Source organism: Pongo pygmaeus, chromosome 3 (assembly GCF_028885625.2).
Source record: "Pongo pygmaeus isolate AG05252 chromosome 3, NHGRI_mPonPyg2-v2.0_pri, whole genome shotgun sequence".
In the NCBI taxonomy this organism is placed as follows: Eukaryota; Metazoa; Chordata; class Mammalia; order Primates; family Hominidae; genus Pongo; species Pongo pygmaeus.
This window is the reverse complement of record NC_072376.2, coordinates 170,183,562-170,203,717: the sequence shown is the minus strand read 5'-3', so window position 1 is coordinate 170,203,717 and position 20,156 is coordinate 170,183,562. Positions and strand designations below refer to the sequence as shown.

General features: G+C 33.5%; 1 protein-coding gene across 1 annotated transcript in view; it reads right to left on the bottom strand.

Moving 5' to 3' along the window:
• GLRB (glycine receptor beta) overlaps window positions 1-20,156 on the bottom strand; it is a 101,186-nt gene that overhangs the window by 40,954 nt on the left and 40,076 nt on the right. The window contains exons 3-4 of the mRNA XM_054486240.2: window positions 9,230-9,336; window positions 7,502-7,569 (exon numbers count right to left, since the gene is read on the bottom strand). Coding sequence (XP_054342215.1) covers window positions 7,502-7,569; window positions 9,230-9,336 — 175 coding nt within the window. The remainder of the gene's footprint in view (window positions 1-7,501; window positions 7,570-9,229; window positions 9,337-20,156) is intronic.

The following is a 20,156-nucleotide window of genomic DNA, read 5'->3' as shown; positions in this document are numbered from 1 at the left end:
ATCTCAAATCTCAACACAGTGCTAACATACATTTTTTAGCATCTCCTAAACTCTTCTTGCTTTAAGCTGCACCATTGTAACCTCAATACACCACAGAAAAAAAGCTCAAATGGGTCTCTACCCCAATTATTTTTTTTAAATAGAATTCCATCAGAGTTGTATTCCAATGAGCATCACCAAAACTGGAAATTGCCTACTTCATTGGTTCATTCAATGTATCATCCTGTTTATTATGTCTTATTTCATTATGAAAGTGCTTCAAAGATTCTTTTCTATTAGTTATGAGGCCATATAATATTATGATTCCACACAAGTTCCAGCAAACTTATGTATCTTTTAAGAATATTTCAAATTTTTACAATTTAAGTTAATAGTTTGTGTTGAACATTCATTAAAAGATAAAAGCTCATTAGTTACATGTTTTGGTTAGTGTTTTATGAGTACTTTCAAATAATTACTAGTTATTGGCATTTCAAATGCTTTATATTAAGATAACCACCTTTGAAATCTATTTATTTTCATTTTCAATTATTCAAACACAGTAATTATTTATTTTGCAAGAAACAAATTCCCATCAGAAACAGACTTCTTTTATGAGTGGGAAATTACTTAATTGCTTTTAAAGTACTGGTGACAAATACTATTCATTGTTCATTCCAAATAGCACGCTATTAATCATTATCTGAAAAAATGGATGGTCTCCAAAAACTTTTAGAACCAATTAACACCCAAATTAAACTATTTCTTGAAGGCAATAAAACATTTCACAACAAGACACTATAATCGGTTAAGTTTCATAAATGATATTTTAATATTAAGAACTGTTTATATTTTGTAATGTTGTTAGAATAGCTCACATATGTAATCTTTAATTCATTTGTTTTCTTTGCATTATGGCAAAAATTAGCATTCAAATAAATAAAAGAGATCAGCTCTTATAGCATCTGGCAGCATTATAATTAAAGTTCTGTCAATAGGGTTATTAAAAGCCTGGTTTGAAAAGGATTTAAAATTTAGCCTCTAGTCAGGTTAAAATTTCATATAAGAATTGCAAGTTACCCAAATGCCTGTAAAAGCTCTTAGGTTATACAGTAGTGATTTTTCTCAATATATCATTTTTCAAGGTTTTTAATTAAAGATTCTTCAATAAAACCTTATGGATAATTAATTTTTCTAGATCTATGCTCATAGTCCATTTCTATTAGGAGAGCCTGCTAGGTGGTGCTATGGTGCCACACTAGGCTGGAAACCCCATAAAGAATAGAAACCTGCTGAGGCTGAGTATAAAAAGCGTCCAATACACTTCTATTAAATATAGGAATGAGGAAATGCCTTCTGTATCATGTAGACAGTCCAGTTCAGGAAGTTGTCTAGCATTATTCACACCATGAATTTTTTTCATATCCATTAATAACAATAATCAAATTACTGGAAAGAGAAAACAAAACTTGGACATTTTTCATCCTTCCTCAATGCCTGATACAGTACTCTTACTTGTGAAATTTAATCACCAATGCTTCCAAATAATGTAACTTGAAGAAAAAAGGTAATGAGGAAAGTATCCATAATAAATTGTTCAGTTTCATGTACATACACTAAAAAAAGGTAACTTTGACATAGAGAAAGGAATAAAGTATATTTTAACTACTAAAAACATATATATAGATATTTAAAAATTACATCCTTAATAGAATTAACCTTAATGAGTGGGAGGTTTAAATAATTACTCAATAAAATACAACTGATTATTTTCTATAATGAAATAATCAGATATTTCATTACAAATAATCAAAAAATGATATATTGAGTCTGGCATTTTCATATGGAAAAAGTTATGTTATAATCAGATAATCCTTCAGCTGGACTTGGGAGGAAGTTATATGCAATCAGATAAACCTCCAGCAGAATTCAGAAGGAAAAAAAATACTAGCAAATGCTCATCAGCATATGTACTAGTTTCCAATTGCCACTGTAACAAAATTACCAAAAATAGTGGCTTAAAGCACCACAAATTTAGTATCTTACAGTTCTGTAGCTTAGAAGACCAAAATCATGTTCACTGAGCTGAAGTCAATTGTTCTGTCTGAAGGGCTGGTTCCTTTGAAGCCTCTGAGGAATGAACGTGTTTCCTTTCACTTCTTCAGCTTCTAGAGGTCACCTGCATTCCTTGAGTCATGGTCCCTTCCTTGCATGACTACTGCTTCATGCTTCCTGCATCACAGCTACTACCACTGACCCTGATCTTGCTGTCTGTCTTACAAGAACGCTAGCAATTACACTGGCTCACTTGAAGAAACTGGGATACTCTCCCCCGATCTCCAAATATTTAATTTAATCACATCTGAAATGTCCTTTTTAATATATGAAACAGCATATCCACAGGTTTGAAAAGAATATAAAATTTAGCCTCTAGTGAGATTAGAAATTTCATATAAGATTGTGATTACCAGTGATTACGACATGAACATCTTTAGAGGGCCATTATTCAGCCAACAACAGAGTGCAAACCCTGAAGATGAATAACATCAGAAAAATAAATATGAAATCAGTTTAATATTTATGATTTTACATCTAAGATGTAAAATCTATTAAGATATGTGAAATAAAAAACGGGACAAATATGTCTAATATTATTCTACAGTAAATTCTATTATTCTATAGTACATGCTTTAAAATTAACAACAAAAACAAAATATAAATAGTAAACTCAGGCAAGTTTTAAGGAAAGCATTTTAAATCTAAATATAAAAATATATAAAATCAAATTGTTTTAAAACAACAAAGATGAGCAACTACCAAGAACTAGAATCAAGCATTTTTAGTGGATCCCAAATATGATTTTTTTTCTTGACAGTCACAGCTGTGTTTCCCAAAAGGAGTTGCGATCTATTATTAAAATAAACAAAAAGTCATGGAACAAAAAGGCATAGAAAGTCTGACAGGATCATGAATTATAGTGCAATAATAATTCAATATAATTACAAAGCATGCCTAAACTAAAGAAAGAAAATGGATTGTATAAACAGGCTTTTATTTCCATGAAAGAGCTCTTATGTATTTCTGATAAGGCAAAGTGTCAGTGTATAGATTATGACAATACACCATAATACCCAGTTTTCCCCACATAAGTTCAATAGGTCACATTTTCAATTATGAAAATCCTGCTGATTAAAGCCAAAGTTAGGAACTGAATGGAAACTCAAAAAATGTAAGCATAACTGTAGAACAGATGTCACCTAGCCCCTAACAAATCATTCTTCTCACTGTTTTGAATACTCTTATTTCAGTTGTCACAAGCAGTAGCACATAAACTGGTAGAACTAGAACTGACTGTTTCAGCAACTTCAAATTGGGATGATAACATTTATTTGACAATTTTAGTGATGCTACTGTTGGTAAATACCACTTATAGTATTGATAATGATACCTTACAAAAATGTAAGGTAGCAAAATACAAATGAGCACACCAACATGAGAAATAGGAACTATAAAGCTTCACAATGAGGCCATAAAACAGGCTGAAGCAGCATATAACCACAGAGATATGGAAGAGCTTAAAGAATATTAATTAGGCTGTAATTTTTCCTCCACTACACAATTATGGTTTATGAATAATGTGAGGTGACTTCTAGTTTAGCCAGCAACATTTAGCATTTAAATTTAGAGAAAAAAAAGCAAAAACAATTTTTTTCCAAGTAGAATTGGTTAAAATTTCCTGACAATAACATTAATGCCAATAACATTGCTTGCTTCTTTGTTTGATAATCAACATTATCCACTGATGAAATGGGCTGCCCCTCTTCCTTTAAAAGTTGCCCTCCATCTTTCTGACACCTGACTCCTGGCTATTCATGTTATATCTACTCCCAGGCTCCGTGTTCTGCATTGTGCTTTCTTTAATAAGCACTATCTGCTGAAGTAGAACGGTTTGAACTTCAGAGGAAAGCAGAGGGCAGTACTGAAGCTTTTTAAATGTTAAGACTTCCTTTGGCATGATCTCAGTTCACTGCAACCTCCACCTCCTGGATTCAAGTGATTCTCCAGCCTCAGCCTCCCAAGTAGCTGAGATTACTGGTGTGCACCACCATGCCCGGCTAATTTATTTATTTATTTATTTATTTGTATTTTTAGTACAGATGGGGTTCACAATGTTGGCCAGGCTGGTCTTATACTTCTGACCTTAAGTGATCCACCTGCCTCAGCTTCCCAAGTTGCTGGGATTACAGACATGAGCCACCGTGCCTGGCCAGGACTTCCTTTATTTTTGTAGATCCTTGTAGGGGAGATTTCTAGGAGGCTAGTAATAGGCAAAGCAACACATACACAGTAGGACTGCTAATACAGTTAGAAATAATTCGGTTTTTAGGATAATATACTATTGTGAAATTTTAAATTAATTTGTTAATGTATGGCAACCAAAAAGTCATCATCACTGGCATAGTGGTTGCTATGCCAGTCAAAATACAGTTGTTTTAATTTTGTAACTTATTCACTCCCTTTAGTAACACAGCAAGGACACAACAGACTCAAACACAAGCCTGTTGGATGACACAACTCACACACAGCCCACCATTATATTGCCATGAATGTACATCCTATATGTAGACAAATCTAATACTCTCTGCTTTCTCAAACTCTTGTTTTGGGGAACTTTTTTTGTTTATTTTTATTATTTTTGTTTGTTTTGAAGAAGTATCCTCCCATAAATAACTCCTGTCCAGACATGTATACCCTTTTGGGTTACACTTCTGTGCTATCACTATTATTTTCTGACCATTGTTTATAACAGATTATGAAGAAATGAAGTGTTGTCTAGATGAATTTTTTCTTTTGAAAGATATTTTAATGTCATTTATATATCTATAATGACTTATGCTTTCCTAACTATTAAGCAACAAGGTATTACAGCATTTGCCTTGAGAAGACTGAGCAAATATATGAAATATGACTGTAAAATGATATATGTGTACAATTCTACTTTATAAGGGTATATAAAATAAATCTTGCTGGAAGCAAAAAAAATAATTATGATAAAATGGAATATTTACATCTCTTTAATGAGTGTAGTTCTGATCTTAAATTTAGGCATGTCAGTCAATATAAAGTGAAGGGCAGATTGGTTTTCATTCAGGCCATATGATCAAAGAAATAATGAATATAAATAATTTGACTCCTTTAGATAAAGGTTTTCAAAGTTTTCAAAATTACACTCTGTAGTAACGACATTATTCAGTCTGTTATTAAGCCATCTAAATGCTCAACATTAGTCTACTGTTTAAATTTGTTCCACCAACCATTTTACTTAACTAAACAAATAGCAATTTTATTTGTTCATTTATTCATTCACTGTTGGCTAATATAAAAATATTTATTTATGTGTTCACTATTGAGTGCCTAATGTCTTCTGTATTTTATGGAAAAATGAATAAGTAGAATACATTATTGCTAATTTTATGAGTTTATAGTCCATTACAGAATAAAAGGAATACACACAAAAATAATTTAATTACAGCATAGAAGCTATTAAAGTAACAGGCAAATAATAGAGATGAAAAACCTAGATTGAAAAGAGTGCACAAAGTGAGTGAGAATAGCCATAAAAATTTCCGTTTAGAAGAGAAGAAGATCAAGAATAAAAAGCAAGGGTAAAGACTCTATGGTGAGAATTTATTGAATCTGGTGCCAAGGATAAGTTATTCTTGGCTAACTACTGGGATGGGTCTGTGCAGATGAGTGAGAGGATATAATATTAGAAATGATGAAATATTTTATCATAATCATCAAAACTCTGTAAGACATTATTTAAATATTACATGCTCCCTGGTATTTTCAACTCAATACAATCAAGTAACTACTGATGAGACCTACTAGAATTCCTTCCTGATAGTTGGAAGGAATTCAGTATTTATTACAAAATAGATACATTAATGATACCTACTGAGCTATGACATATGCAAAGAAGAAAAAAAGATCCTTGCATTAGCTGACCTAAAACTGTCTTGGATCTGATCACAGGGGCATGCAAGATAAAGAGTGGGGATGTTTCCTATAGGACGCAATATCTTGATAGCTGTGTTTCCGTATTAGTGTAGTGGTGTCATGCTAGATAACCACGGTACAGAACGGGGTGGGGAGATCAAATAGATTCCTGCCAAGTTTTACCTTGAGAAAATGATATCTCTTACTTTTGGAAAGTGAAGTATATAGATAGATTAACCACATTTTCAGTTAATGAGTGCTATACTGTCTCTTGAGTCATACACAGTAGTTTATATTTTATTTCAGAAAGGTCTCCTAGTGATTTATAATGCATGTCTATGTTACTTAAATGATGTAAAAAGTCACTGGAAGTGAATTTTGGACATAATCCCCAAATCTTTTAAGTAACTCTCTAAAATATCTACACGTTGTCCATTACCCAGCTTAAATATATACTTCTACAAATAAATAACACTCTCATCACAATTAAAATATAAAAATAGGTGTCATTAATTAAATGCAATGTACAATTGCTTTTATAATGCACTACGCTGCTGCTACTAGGAATAATGGAGTAAATATTCTAAGTAATTATTTCACTAGTCTGAGATATTCTCAGGAAAATTAGACTGTACTCTTGCCATTCTTACTAGGCTTGCAATCAAAATCTTATATTTAATAAAATAAAAGTATCTCCCAAAAATACAGGAAAATAAACCTTAGGTCTTCTTTCTTCCACCTGAAGTATTATTTCACCATGTGGTTTGTCAAAAATAGCACAAATTTAATATTCTAAAACCTTAATAAGCAAATAGACTTTATTGAATGGCTTTCAAGAGGCTTAGGAAATCTACTAATATTACTTTATCGAAAACTTTGTCCCTAAAGTCCAATTTATCATGGACAACAGCCAAACCTCTCTCGAACCTCTTTCCTATTCCTTTCAAGACACGAGTCTGCTTGTCACTCCTTCCCAGTCTTCACCTGCCTTTCCTGGCCCTTTCATCTTGCTGCACCATCTTTTCAAGGCGTTCACATTGCCCTATCTTATGAAAATCAATTTTCTTATTTGCTTCTTACAATTCCCTGCTCTACATATCACAAAATGAACATAAGAGATAAAACAAGGATTCTCCTCAGGAAATTGGAAGAAAAAACTTGAATGCTTAAAACATTCTGAATGTTCCAACATGTAAGCGTATTAGAAAACAAAAACTGTTGCCCAAGAGTCTTCATGGCATAAGTCCTTTCTCCAGGTTGTATCCAATCACAGTTTTTCAGGGGGAATACATTAATTCTTTTAAGTCTGTAAGTTTTAATGCAATATTAAAGCTAAATTTGAATTGCAAAATTATGTGGGTAACTGAAATCACTGATTAACAAAATCTAGAAATTTGGACATTTTATACTACGAAAGGGCATGGATTTTTTGAGTTGCTCCTTATTGTTCAGTTTTAATGTTACTTTCACTATCTCCTCTATTGAAATATTTGACAAAATATTAAATTAATTACAATCTTACCATTGTTGTTTCTTGAATGGATCCAAAACTGTTAATAAAAATGTTGACTACTACATCAACAGGAATGCCTATGAATAAAAATTAAGAATATATTTATTAGCTGTAAAAAACTTGGTCAGAATCATCATAGTTTTTTGGTTTACACATTTAATTATTATATTTTTTCCAGTCTATATGGAATGCAAACTCTATGGTCTCAGTATAACATGTTCATAATTGCTATTAATGTATTTTTCTAAATAGGAATCATAATACAAATAAAAAATGAGTTCGATTATATTTTATAATGTTCTTTTTTTCAGGAAGAATAATGTCGTAAATTGTAGAGACTCTGTAAAATACATTTACTTTTAAATCTTTTTTTAAATTGCCCTAATACATTTACTTTAAGGAACTACAAATTATTCTTAAAGAATCATTTTGAAAACAGGGTTTAATTTTTTTGCATTTTTCTAATCAGTTCAAATTCTTACTTTAATAGGTAAAACAGTATTCAATAAATTTTACTTATAATTATTACATTTTAATTTTTAATTCATGAAAATGCAAAGCTAATTGGACACATAGCAGAGTCATTATAAAGATTTTTGCCTGACCTTTTGAAAAATAATTTGAAAGTTCATGGAGTGAGAACTAAGGTATAAAGTTGCAAATTTCTTTCTTTTTTTTTTTCCATCTCATTGTGGCTGCTGGTTGTGCTAACAAAGGGAAAATGTGAATTTAGCCTTTTAGCCACATAACCACTAACTGATGAAAAACAGGTGGTGAATCAATATATGGTAGACATGTGACAACCCAGACCATGGCTGTTGTTGAAAGTAACTGAATAGGTCCTGGTAATGAACAAAAACCCATTTTTACAACATAGTTGTATAACTTCAGTTGACTAGAAGCAGCTGCAGACCTTTTTTTTTTTCTAAAGGCAAAAAAAAAAATCAAGCCTTATAATGTTAATCTGATCTACATTAATACCTGTCCTTAATCAGCAACAAGGATTATAGTTTTCCAGAGGAGATGTTTTTCATACAGCTTTTTTCTAATTCATCAAAAGTACAAAAAAGGTCTATACAACTGTACAATCTGCTCATGGCTTATTTTATTGTAAGCATAGTTTTGGTTTTTAAAAGGTGTGATAAATGGTATATCTAATTGGAATAAAAATAATCTATGTTGTAGAATACATAGTCACTTTTATTCACAAAGCTAACATGTTTTAAAAAATCATACGGCCAATTGTTTTTTCAGCAAAAGAATAGACAGAATTTTCTATTAATGTGAAATAATAACAAAAAGTAAGAAAGACTCTAAATATACATCAGAACTGTTCTCTTTCCCTAAATGAGAAAATCATCATTCTGCAAATTATAACTCTGGTGTCTGTGAATGAAAGCCAGGTCTATTTCCAGAGCCTAAATTTTAAACCACTAAGGTTAAGAATAGTACTTAGAAAACTCATTGCGGACGTTGGCCTATTAATTCACAGTATATCCTGTTTTGAATTTTTAAAAACAGGTAACCCATAAAACAATTAGAATTCATATTTTACTTATCTGAATATTTTAGGCATTGAATTGCTCTGAACTTAAGGACATTTTTGTTATATATCACTTTGAAATCTTACTGTTTTGAATATCACAAAGCATATACATATAAAATATCACAAATCTCTATACATATAAAATTAATTTTTAAACAATAAAAATGAACATTTATATGGGGGAGACAAACCTTTGAAGTTTGGTCTTATCCTGGGATCATAACTGACCAATAACCTGTTCAAGATATTGCTAGTGGAGTTGGCAGGTACTCGGGCAAGGTCCTCTGCTGACTGCTGACTATAAGAGAGAGAAAAATCCTGATAAGTAGTTATAAATAGCAAACAACAGAAATGGGTAATTCTCATTGGGAGGAAAGACTGCCTTTTTGAGACAAATCCACAACTATAGTATGGCTTTTTCAAATAGAAATAGAGAATAGTAAACATTGTTAAAAACCCAAAAGACATTGTTATTAAAAATATATATATTTTAACAATTAACTTTACTAAACGTATGAAACATTGCTCTAAATACTCCATGTTACTTTCTATAAAGTAAAATTAAGCAGACAGTTTACTTGTTCTGAAGCAACCTGCCATCGAAATCTAGGCAAGTACAAAGGGAGTGCACAAAATGAGAAAAAAACGGCAAAGAACATTTTTTTAACAATGTGTAATATTAGCCTGCCAACACAAAAACAATCTGACCAGAGAGATGGTCTAAGAATTCATAAGACAATCATGCTGATGTTCATAAAATGATATTCCCCAAGAAAAACAGTGAACATTTTCCTCACTCAGTTAAATATGGCAGCCTGGGAGGCAGAAGGGAATTGGTAAAACACTTTTCACTATCATCAGATAAATGAAGCAAGTAAAATACTCTATACTATACAGAGCTGTAAGAGATAACTACCTGTTGCTTTTCTGTATGTATTTGTCATGAACTCTTTATTAAGAAGAGGAAAATCTGTATTGTTTTGCTATTTTAATCAACTTTGAATAACGATAAGTGACAAAATTGGTGGTTGCTTAAGAGCCCTTTTTTAGAAAGGCACTTTCTTGGAAGCCAAGGAAAATGTTTTGTTGTTTTTGTTTGGGTTTGGTTTATTTTACCCCTCATAAAGTCTTATGCATAATAATTTTTCCCATTACCTACACACACACACAAAATCCATGACAATCACAAGGAAGAGCAAAACTCTACTTGCAGCACCTAGCACAGCCTTTTCTGTATTGATATGGTAAAAAGTCTCAGTTTCATAAATTATATTAATTTATATGAAGGAAACTTAGATGCAACAGGCTTGGCTTTGTATTGAAATCAAAACTCTTTATCTATTTGGCACTTCTGAGTTTATTTTCATACAATCTGCCGATAAGAGGCAATCATTGTAGGTGAGATATAACAGAAAAAAAGTATGACATAATCTAATAATACTATGAATTGATACAGACAACCCTTTCAAATAGAAATTCAGTCAGAGTGCAAAGCGTTTTAAAAAATGAAAATCAATCAATTAGACCTCCCAAAAGTGCAGAGATCATATGGATTTTTAAAAATTGCTTCTCGTGGCTTTATTGGCTCCAATATCACAGCTTCATAAACTTGAGGGCTGGTAATTAGATTTTCCATTTCATTGCAGGTAAAACTATAACTTCCTTACAGCCAGTTGTCATCCTTTAACAAAAGATGGAAAACTCTAAAGAGAATGAGGGTATGTGGGAAAATTGGATATTAGGATGAAAATTAGTGTTCATACCTATCTACAAGTTTTCTCATTCAAAGGAAGAAAAAGAATTGATTGATTACAAAATACACTTGTATTGGATCAATTCAGGACTGCTATTATTGTGTCTCTTCACATAAAATCTTTTACAAGTACATTCCTTCTAAACAGTGAAAAGACAACATGAAGACAATTAACACTAAATTTTGTAGTTTAGAACTTTCCAGCTGATTTTTCTGCTTCTAGCTGTAGGCCGTGTCAGTCAAACTCATTTTTAGCCCTTTATCTCACTACCAAATTTTGTCACAGAATCAGTCTCTCTTCCTGGAATATTGTAACTTCCATTCTTTATTGTACTAATCTAAATCAAACCTGTCCTTCTAAACCTCATCTTCTTTGTAAAATCTTGCATCCACCATGCAACCTTACTCTAATAAACATGAACTAATAAATATATTGTTTGGCAATGATTTTGTAGCTTTTCTTTTCTTATCTATGGGTATGTTACCAACTAGACAAAATGAAAACAGTATGATTATTGAGGGATTCATGGCTTCTATATATTTGTAGTTCCCTACTGTTTTTATGGTATTAAATACACATTGGTTCAAGTACTTCCAATCTGCCATCTCTTCTAGGTATATTTCAGCCTCATGTTGCCTGTGCTGTAAGGGGTAAGCAGTTCCACTCGTTATTTCCAGAGGAAGAAGAGCATTTTGTCCTGCAGCGCTCTCTTAGGAGTAATGACTTCCCCCACCCTCAGAATCTTTCCAGCATTGACCATTGCTGAACTACTAGCAAGGAGGAAGAAACATTCATGATTGGCTCAGATCAATATTCTGGTGTGGAATGAATATTGGAGAATCACCATTATGTCCATTACATTCTTCCATTTGATAGTCATGTTCATGTGATTAAACAGAAGAGATATTAGTCACACAGAAAGCTGTTATTTTGAAGGAGAGAATGGTAGAAAAAAATTGGTAGAAGAGTAAGAGGTAAGTAAATGGACCTGTAGAGCACATGGTATATGAAGAAACTAAGACAGCATGGTTAAGAGATTTTTCTAAGGTGGTGGAGCCAAGAATGAAACCTGCTCCATGGTAAGCCTGCCATAGTGTAAGTGAAATATTATCTATCTTCTTATTACCATCCATACACATATTGCTTTAGGGCATATATGTTTTACCTTGAGTTCTATTCATCTTACTAAGCATTGTTAAAAATCATTAGTACTGAAAATATAAATTGGCCCTTTCTATCAGTTCACTCTTCCACCATCTCCAAATGTTTTTCAACTCTCCACAGTTAAAAACAAATTTTTGTTTGTTAGCAACAAAAACTCAACATTGTTTGACAAAAATCTTTTGAAAATAAAACAAGCAAACCAAAAAAAAAAAAAAAAAACCCAGGGAATATACCAAACATCATATGGCCCCTTTTCTTCTATTCTTATTTGTGTCAATATATATTTTCACGTCTCAGCTGCAGGTAACTTGGCATGAATGTTTAATCAACAATTCACATTTATTTGTATTAGAAATACAGAGATGTTTTAAAATTTAAATAAAATTCCATGTAGTTTATATTCACATGCATGAACTCAGGGTTTTTCCCACCTAAAAAAAGTAAAAATCATATTTTTTAGCTTATCAATACTAAAATAACATTAAAATTATCTCTACAGACTAAAATATATTTAAGAGATTAAATGGATATAGTCACTTTCTTTTAGAGTTAAAACAATTTGCATGTAACATATTTTCCTTTGTCTATGTTACTACATATCTCCTTATAATTTAGAAAGTAAGTTAGTATTACTTAACACAAAATAAACAGGAAAAAGGAGAGTTAAATGATTTAAATTAGGTCACACCTTACTGCCTGCTTTGTTATTAAAGTCTTCATACTCTGAATCTCAATCCAAAGTGTTATGCATTTGACTATGCTATTTCGTTTTATTTTAAGAAATCTATCAACAATTCCAATATATTAAAAAGCAGGATTTATTTCTTGGAAATATGACATTAATTTAAGAAAATAACTTATTCTACTTGGGCAAAGTGATCAAATGACTAGAGAAAATAGAGTTTTATATCAAAAGCCTTTTACAACCAGTCGTCTTTTGTTCACTTGCCTAAACTTGAACCAATGTCATTACTAATATGTAAAGTTATGCAAGGAATGTGTCAGACTGTATAGCTGTATGATGTAATATTTTCCAGCACTAAAGGAAAAATCCAGAAATTTATTTCCAAAGGAGGAAGCTCAGTTTTCTATTAACTGTAGAACATTCTTTTTTTTTTTTTTACATGACCCTTCAGTGACCACAGTGCACAGTTTCATTTCAAAACAGGTGTGGATGAGTATATTGTCTTAATCTTCTTGCTAAAACCAGAAATCTGAGTCTAAAGGAATTGTTTTATTTCTCCATAGAGCAATAAATGCAATGACAATTGTCAGAGGCTTTCTCAGACCTGAATGTAGTAAGTGTGGGGCTGCGCAGCTTTCAGCTGGGTGTGAACCTAAACAAATACCACGCTGCAGACACAAGGGTAGAATGAGGATGTAATATGTGTTGGTTGTATCATTTCTCATGCTCTAAGGCAGTGATTCTTTGCCTCTTTGTTAGATAACAGATGTCTCTGAAAATCTGATAAAAACTCTACACTTCCCCAAAAAGGGTATACAAAATTTGTGTTTCTTTCTTTTTTTTTTTTTTTTATTAGTGGCTTAACACAACAGAAATTTATTTCTTAGTCATGCTTCACGTCCATCGTGAGTAAACTGGAAGCTCTGTCATTCCTTCTTATCGCTCTGGATCCAAGCTTGTGGAGCAGGCATTATCTGAAACATTGCCATTTGCCTTGGAGAAAGAGACAGTATGTCAAATCATACAGGGAATTTTACAATTTCCACTCAGAGGTGTATGATCTCTTTGAAACATGAGTTTTAGTTGCTTAATATTTGGGCTTTGCTCTTTTTCTGTAAGTCCTGCGTAGATGCTTTTCTCATTGAACACCAAACAGTTAAGTCCAAAACAAAACACCTGCTGATTTCTGTTTATATTAATTTACCAAAAGTACATAGTAATACCAAATTACAAGAAATCAGGAAAGTACAATCTTGCCTTGAATGAAAGTGGAACTAAGGGGCTATGATCCCCCTACTTTTATTGTTTTTTTCAGAAATAGTTGGCTGTTATTAGCCCTTAGTAGTCCAATTACACTTTAGATTCAGCTTGACACATTAAATAAATAATAATAATGTAAAGAGTCTAGAAAAAAAATTTATGATAAGATATGAGATTGTTTTATGGATAAAAGTTATCAAACTTTATTAAAATATATTAAAGTAGAGCTAAATAGTTAGAGAAATATGCCATTCATGTTTTGGAAGACTCAATAGCAAAGATGTTCATTTTCCCCAGATTTATCTACGGAGTCAATACAATCTCTATCAAAATTTTACAATGGAGTGTTTTGGCTTTGAGTTCTTGATTTTGGTTTGTTGGTTTGTTCATTTATTTAATGTGTCAAAATTTGTGTTTCTGAGGGTTCCTGGATGAGTAGATCACAAGTTAAGAAATTCTTCATGGAAACAGATCAATCATCTTCCCTTCTACAGCAAGCAATTCTGACTCTGTGGGATGTTTTGATTACTGTTAATTCTGCTTTTCAGACACAGCAAGATACAAGAAAACACAAGGTATTATTGTTGGTGGAGGTTTTAGATGGAAGATTCCCTTTCTGAATACTACACTAAAAGGACTCAGAAAGGAATTATATCAAAGAAAACAATATAACTATAAATAGTGGCAACCGTGATGTTATTAGTCATTATTTTAAAGCTGGTAACCTCATATAAAGTGAAATGAGAAGACAATTTTTTTTAAAGAGCAGGTATCTTACAGTAACAGAAATTAAAGAAATCTTCAGAAAAAAAAAAAAAAGCACCATAATGGAAATATGTCAACGGAAGGACACTGGAACAAACTGAGAGGGTTCCCAATGGCCAAAGCTGCAATTATTTGAGCAACAAAATAAAGTAGCATTGTATTATAGTACAAAATAAAAATTCCACAGTCCATACAGATAAAAATAAGAATTGAATAAATGGGGAAATATAGACAAATCACTCATGAAGAATTCCAAATAATTGGTGTAGATCTTCTGCTTTCTAATTGGTGGAAAATAACTCCCCACTCCTTAGTGTGAGCTGTGCATAATGACTCCCTTCCAAAGAGTTCAGTCTGCAAAGGGGGGTGCGGAAAGAGTAACTTTATGGCAGAGAAACTCCACAGGCACTCTCCTCAGCAGGTGATCAAGTTAACCTCAACCGTGATAAGTCATGTTGATAATATGGACCCTTGATATGATGTGATGAGAATCACATTTTAACCCGTGGTCTTCCTCTCAAAACCACATAACCTAGTCTAGTCATGGGAAACACATCAGATAAATCCCATCTGGAGGACATCCACAAAATATTTGACAGATACTTTACTAAACTCTTACAGTCATCAAAAGTAAGTAACGTCTGAGTGACTGTCACGGCCAAGAGAAGCACAAGAAGGCATGACGACTATGTAACATGGTATCCTGAAAGGGATCCTGTGATAGAAGAGGACTTAAGGTAAAGGCCAAAGAGGTCTGAATAAAGAATGGACTTTACTTATTAATATTCTATTAATATTAGCTCTTTAATTGTAAAAAATAAATAAATAAATAAAAGCACCATACTAAAGAAAAATAAAAATAGAGAAAATTAGGTGCAGGGTATTTGGGAACTCTCTGTACTACCTTGGAAATTTTTCTATAACTCTAAAGCTATTCTAAAATAAAATGTTTATTTGGAAAAAAAAAAGAGAGAGAGAGAGAGACAAGGAAAGACACTGAAAGAGTCAGGAGAGTCAATTGTGCTCTTTCCTTCCAAAATCCACAGCCTTAACTGGAAGCAAACTATGTATATAATAATCATATAGAAGTGAAACCTTGATCATGTGTTAAGGCTGGGGCTTATGAAAAAAACACTGCTACTGGTCTGTAAATATAAATGTATTAAAAGTTCAGCATTACATTTCCATCTGTATGCAATAATTTTTAGATAATCAGATAGATAAATAGACATACAAAGACAGACAAATACTTTATGTATTCAGCTAATAAGTTAAATTGGTAGTTATTCATGAATACACATAACTGTGTAATTATTGTGGAGTATTTTTTATTTTTGTATTTTCCTACTTATCCTATAATTTACTATCACCTCTCTTGACAGCTTCCGGATTTATTTTCCATTCTGTTTTCACAGATTAAACTGTGAACAGTTTTATGAATGCAGACAGTGAGTGATACCTTTTACATGATTAGTTTAGTCTCAACTTATTTGAAAAGAATGTGTTTATGAGTAGATGTGTATGTGTGTGGCAAAGTCTGTCATGTTATTATGGGCCAAGAGTCATAATTAAGAAGAGTGTTCCGCAACATTCATGTTATTTATCCCCTCACCTGGGTTTCAGGAACTGTTGTAGCCTGTGGAAACATTTTCAAATCTTCTCTAGCTCCAATTATACAATTACATCATCCATGGCTCAAAGAAAAAATATTTTGCGTAAAGTAGAAGCATCTATTTGGAGAGATGCTGGATTTTTAATACCAGCAATTTGCAAATCTCATTGAAGGCTATCTGTTGGTCACTTTTGGTGACTATTGAAGGCTATCTGTTGGTAACTTCATATCTCATGTGAGATTACTCATTCTATGAAAACCATGATAGAAGTATCTTCTATTTATATCGTATGTTGCTCAACTGTAAAACATTATACATTCGCACTAATTCTAATGGGTTTGCTAATGATCTCCAAACCTCTTTGACATAAAGAGTTAAACCTCAATCCAAACACAATGTTTACTGTGCCATTACTTTCCATACTATACGGAATAGAATTACATCCTGGCCTAGCAAGTACAAATCCATAGTTACGACTTCTAACTCTCCAACCAACTGCAATGATACTTAGCTTTTCTCAACTTTCCACATACAGCAAAAACTTAAAATATTTCCCTCCTGGCCCAACGAAAATATCTATATGAAAAATTACACACACACACATATACACACACAGTAAATTTGAGTAAAATGTGAGTATAATTGAAAAACACTTCTGTAAGAGTCACGAGACTAGTGTTCTAACCCCCAAATGTACTGTAAGCTTCCCACATGATATTGGGCCAAGCACTTACCCTCTGTGAGCTTCAGTATACTCACCTTTAAACCAAAGGTTAAATTAGGTGAGGTCTCAGAGCTCATTCAGTTGACAATCTGATTCTACCTATGGTGGATGCTGCAGTGCCCCACCATCAAGGTCACCCCTCCAGGAATGAGCTTGCTCCTGGGAATATTGGCTGCCTACACTTCAGAGCTGAGTGTCTTCTGGAATAGCCTTTGGCTGAAGTAAGGTGTCTTGTCCTAGAGGCAGCCCATACCCAGAGACTTTGATAGGGGTATATGAAGGTGGCTGGGTCCCTTTCTACTAATTAAGACAACCCTGAAGGGCCATCCCATCTTCAGAGTTCCCAATGTCACGGACTGATCACTCAGTTGCAACCCCACTGTTCCTGTGTTTAAGCCTGCTTTACTCCCTCTTAAGACATGTTCCCAAAAGTAATCCCTTTTTTCACGCAAATTTTCATCTCAATGTCTCTGTCTCTAAGAGAATTCAACCTACAACATCAACTAAATACTAACCTTCCTTAAGGAGATTTACCAGTTATGCAACCACCAATATGCTAAATTTCTCTCTCACTTTAGTCATTCCTTAATTCATTTAACAGTTTCAGAGAATTTCCTATGTGCCATGCACTTGCTATGTACAGGTTATGCACTTGAGAATCAAACATACATGATCCTTATTCTGATATAAAAAATGGTATTTAAAGCTGTAAGTTTAGATAAATTTGTTTATGGATTCTCAAGGTTGGAAATAGATTGGATTCAGCTGAGGAATTCTAGAAACTACTGATACCTCATCCCATCACCCATATCTAGATTTAATTAGTTTTGGATGTGGCCCAGGCATCGGGTTTTTAAAAAGCTCTTCAGATGATTTTAATGATCAGAAGAATCACTTGTTTGAAAAGAGAGTTTATGGTTAAAAAAAAAGACATGGAATTGAAATGTGAGGAACTGCAACATTTAATAAGCAGATAGGAAAAGACAAGCCAATAATTCAAAGAATAAATAGCCCAGGAAGAAGGGGTAAATCCAGCAGTGTGTGGTACCAACAGAACTCAAGGAAAAAAAAGAATATTTCATGGAAGAGTTGGCTAACAGGGCCAAAAGTTGCTGAGAGGTTGAGATGAGGACTGAAAGCTTTCCATGGGATTCAGCAAAAGAAAGAACTGTTTTTCAGTTGAGAAAGAGGCTAGATTGGGGTGGATAGTATAGTAAGTAGTAGGTGAAGAAATGAATGAGGGACTGCATATGACTCTATTGAAAAGTCTGTTTCACTAAGAGTGATGTCAGCAAGATAGTGAAAAAGGAAGCTCTGGACTCTTCCTCCCCTCAAGGACATAACAATTCAACAACAAATGGATCAATCTTCTTTGTGAGAAATTCTAAAACTAGTTGAGAGTCAACTGAGTATGAAATCAGCCACACTGAACTCGTAGGAAAATAAGACACCCTCCAGCCCTAATCCCCACCCCTAAAACCCCAGCACAGCATAACATAATCATGACGGAGTCCTCAGCTTACAGCTTCTTCCTCTGGAGTGAAGCAGTTGGACCATACACCTAGTATCTCAGCTTTTGCACATACTACCAGAGAGACTGTCTTCTATCTCTCCTGTCTTGGAAAGCTGATAAAGCACAGCATACACTAGTACACTAGGCCCCTAAGGACTACAGAGAAAAAAGTAACAGTTTGCACTAGCATGAAGACATGCCACAGCTCCTCCCCAAAGCTCAGTGCACAGCAAGGAAGGGAAGTAAACCCTAGCTCCCAGCTTCTCCCTGAGAACACTTGAACCACATGTCTACCATCCCAACTTTTTCTGGTGCTACCGAAGGGACTGGCTTTTCTCTCATCTGTCTCAGAGCACTGATAGGGCCCAGTATACACTAGACCACTGAAGGCTATAAAGAACAAAGCGGTGCTTTGAACAAGTGTGCAGAACTCATCACAGATGCTACCCAAGCTCAACAGAGTGAGCACGTAAAAAACATCAGTGCCCAGATTCTTCTTGGGGAAGAAAAAGAGACGGATCATAGATCTGGCATTCCAACTTCTCCAAGAGCTGCCAGAGGAATTTACTTCTACCCACCTTTCTTGGAGGATAGACAGGCAGGGCCTAACAAACTCTAGACACCTGGGAGCCACTTAAAAAAAGACAGTGATTTAGACTACCAAGAAGGTTTGAGAGACCCACAGAAACTGGCCAGGTTGAATGGTGAAGGTCTTCTCTAGCACACAATCAATCTGTGGAGACTGGGAGATGTAGAGGTTTTTCTACTGCATAGATAACAATACAAAGACTCAAGAAAAATAAAGAAACAGGCAAACATGATCCAAACAAAGGAATAAAATAAAACTCCAAAAACCAACCCGAATGGAAATATATGAATTACTTGACAGAAAATTTAAAATAAACAGTCATATCTTTATAAATAATAAAATGTTCAACATGCTCAGGAGAACAATACACAAAGTATGAATTTCAACAAAGAGAGAAAATTTTAAAGTGAAGCAGGCAGAAACCTTGAAGCTGAAGAATATAATAAACTAAAAAATTCAATAGAGAAATTCAGTGGCACATTAGAATAAGCAGAAGAAAGAATGAGCAAACATAAAGACAGGTCATTTAAAATTATTCAAAGCAAAAAAAGAAAAAAAAGAGTGAAGAAAACTTAAGGGTCTTATAAGACACTGTGATAATGTAATTTATAATAAGATATATATATATTTGATCTTCATTCTTATTTCCTAGAACAGAGCTCCTAAAACCTGTAAACACTCTGGAGTGATGAATGTCTTCTGTATGCTAATAAGATGACTGGCAGTTCATGGCCCCTAGAATAGCCTCAGGATGGGGGCTGGTCACCAGAAAGACCAAAACATGATTAGAGAGTTGGGACTTTCAGCCTTACTCCCACCCCCCAACCTTCAGGGAGGGGAGAAAGGTTGAAGGTTGAGTTGATCACCAATGGCCGAAGATTTCATCAATCATGGCTGTGTTATGATGCCTCCATAAAAAACCCCAAACACAGGGTTTAGAGAGCTTCCAGAAAGCTGGAGACATAGAGGATTGTAAAGGATGGTGTACCCAGAGAGGGCATGGAAGCTTTATGCCCCTTCTTACATGCCTCGTTCTATGCATATTCTCCAC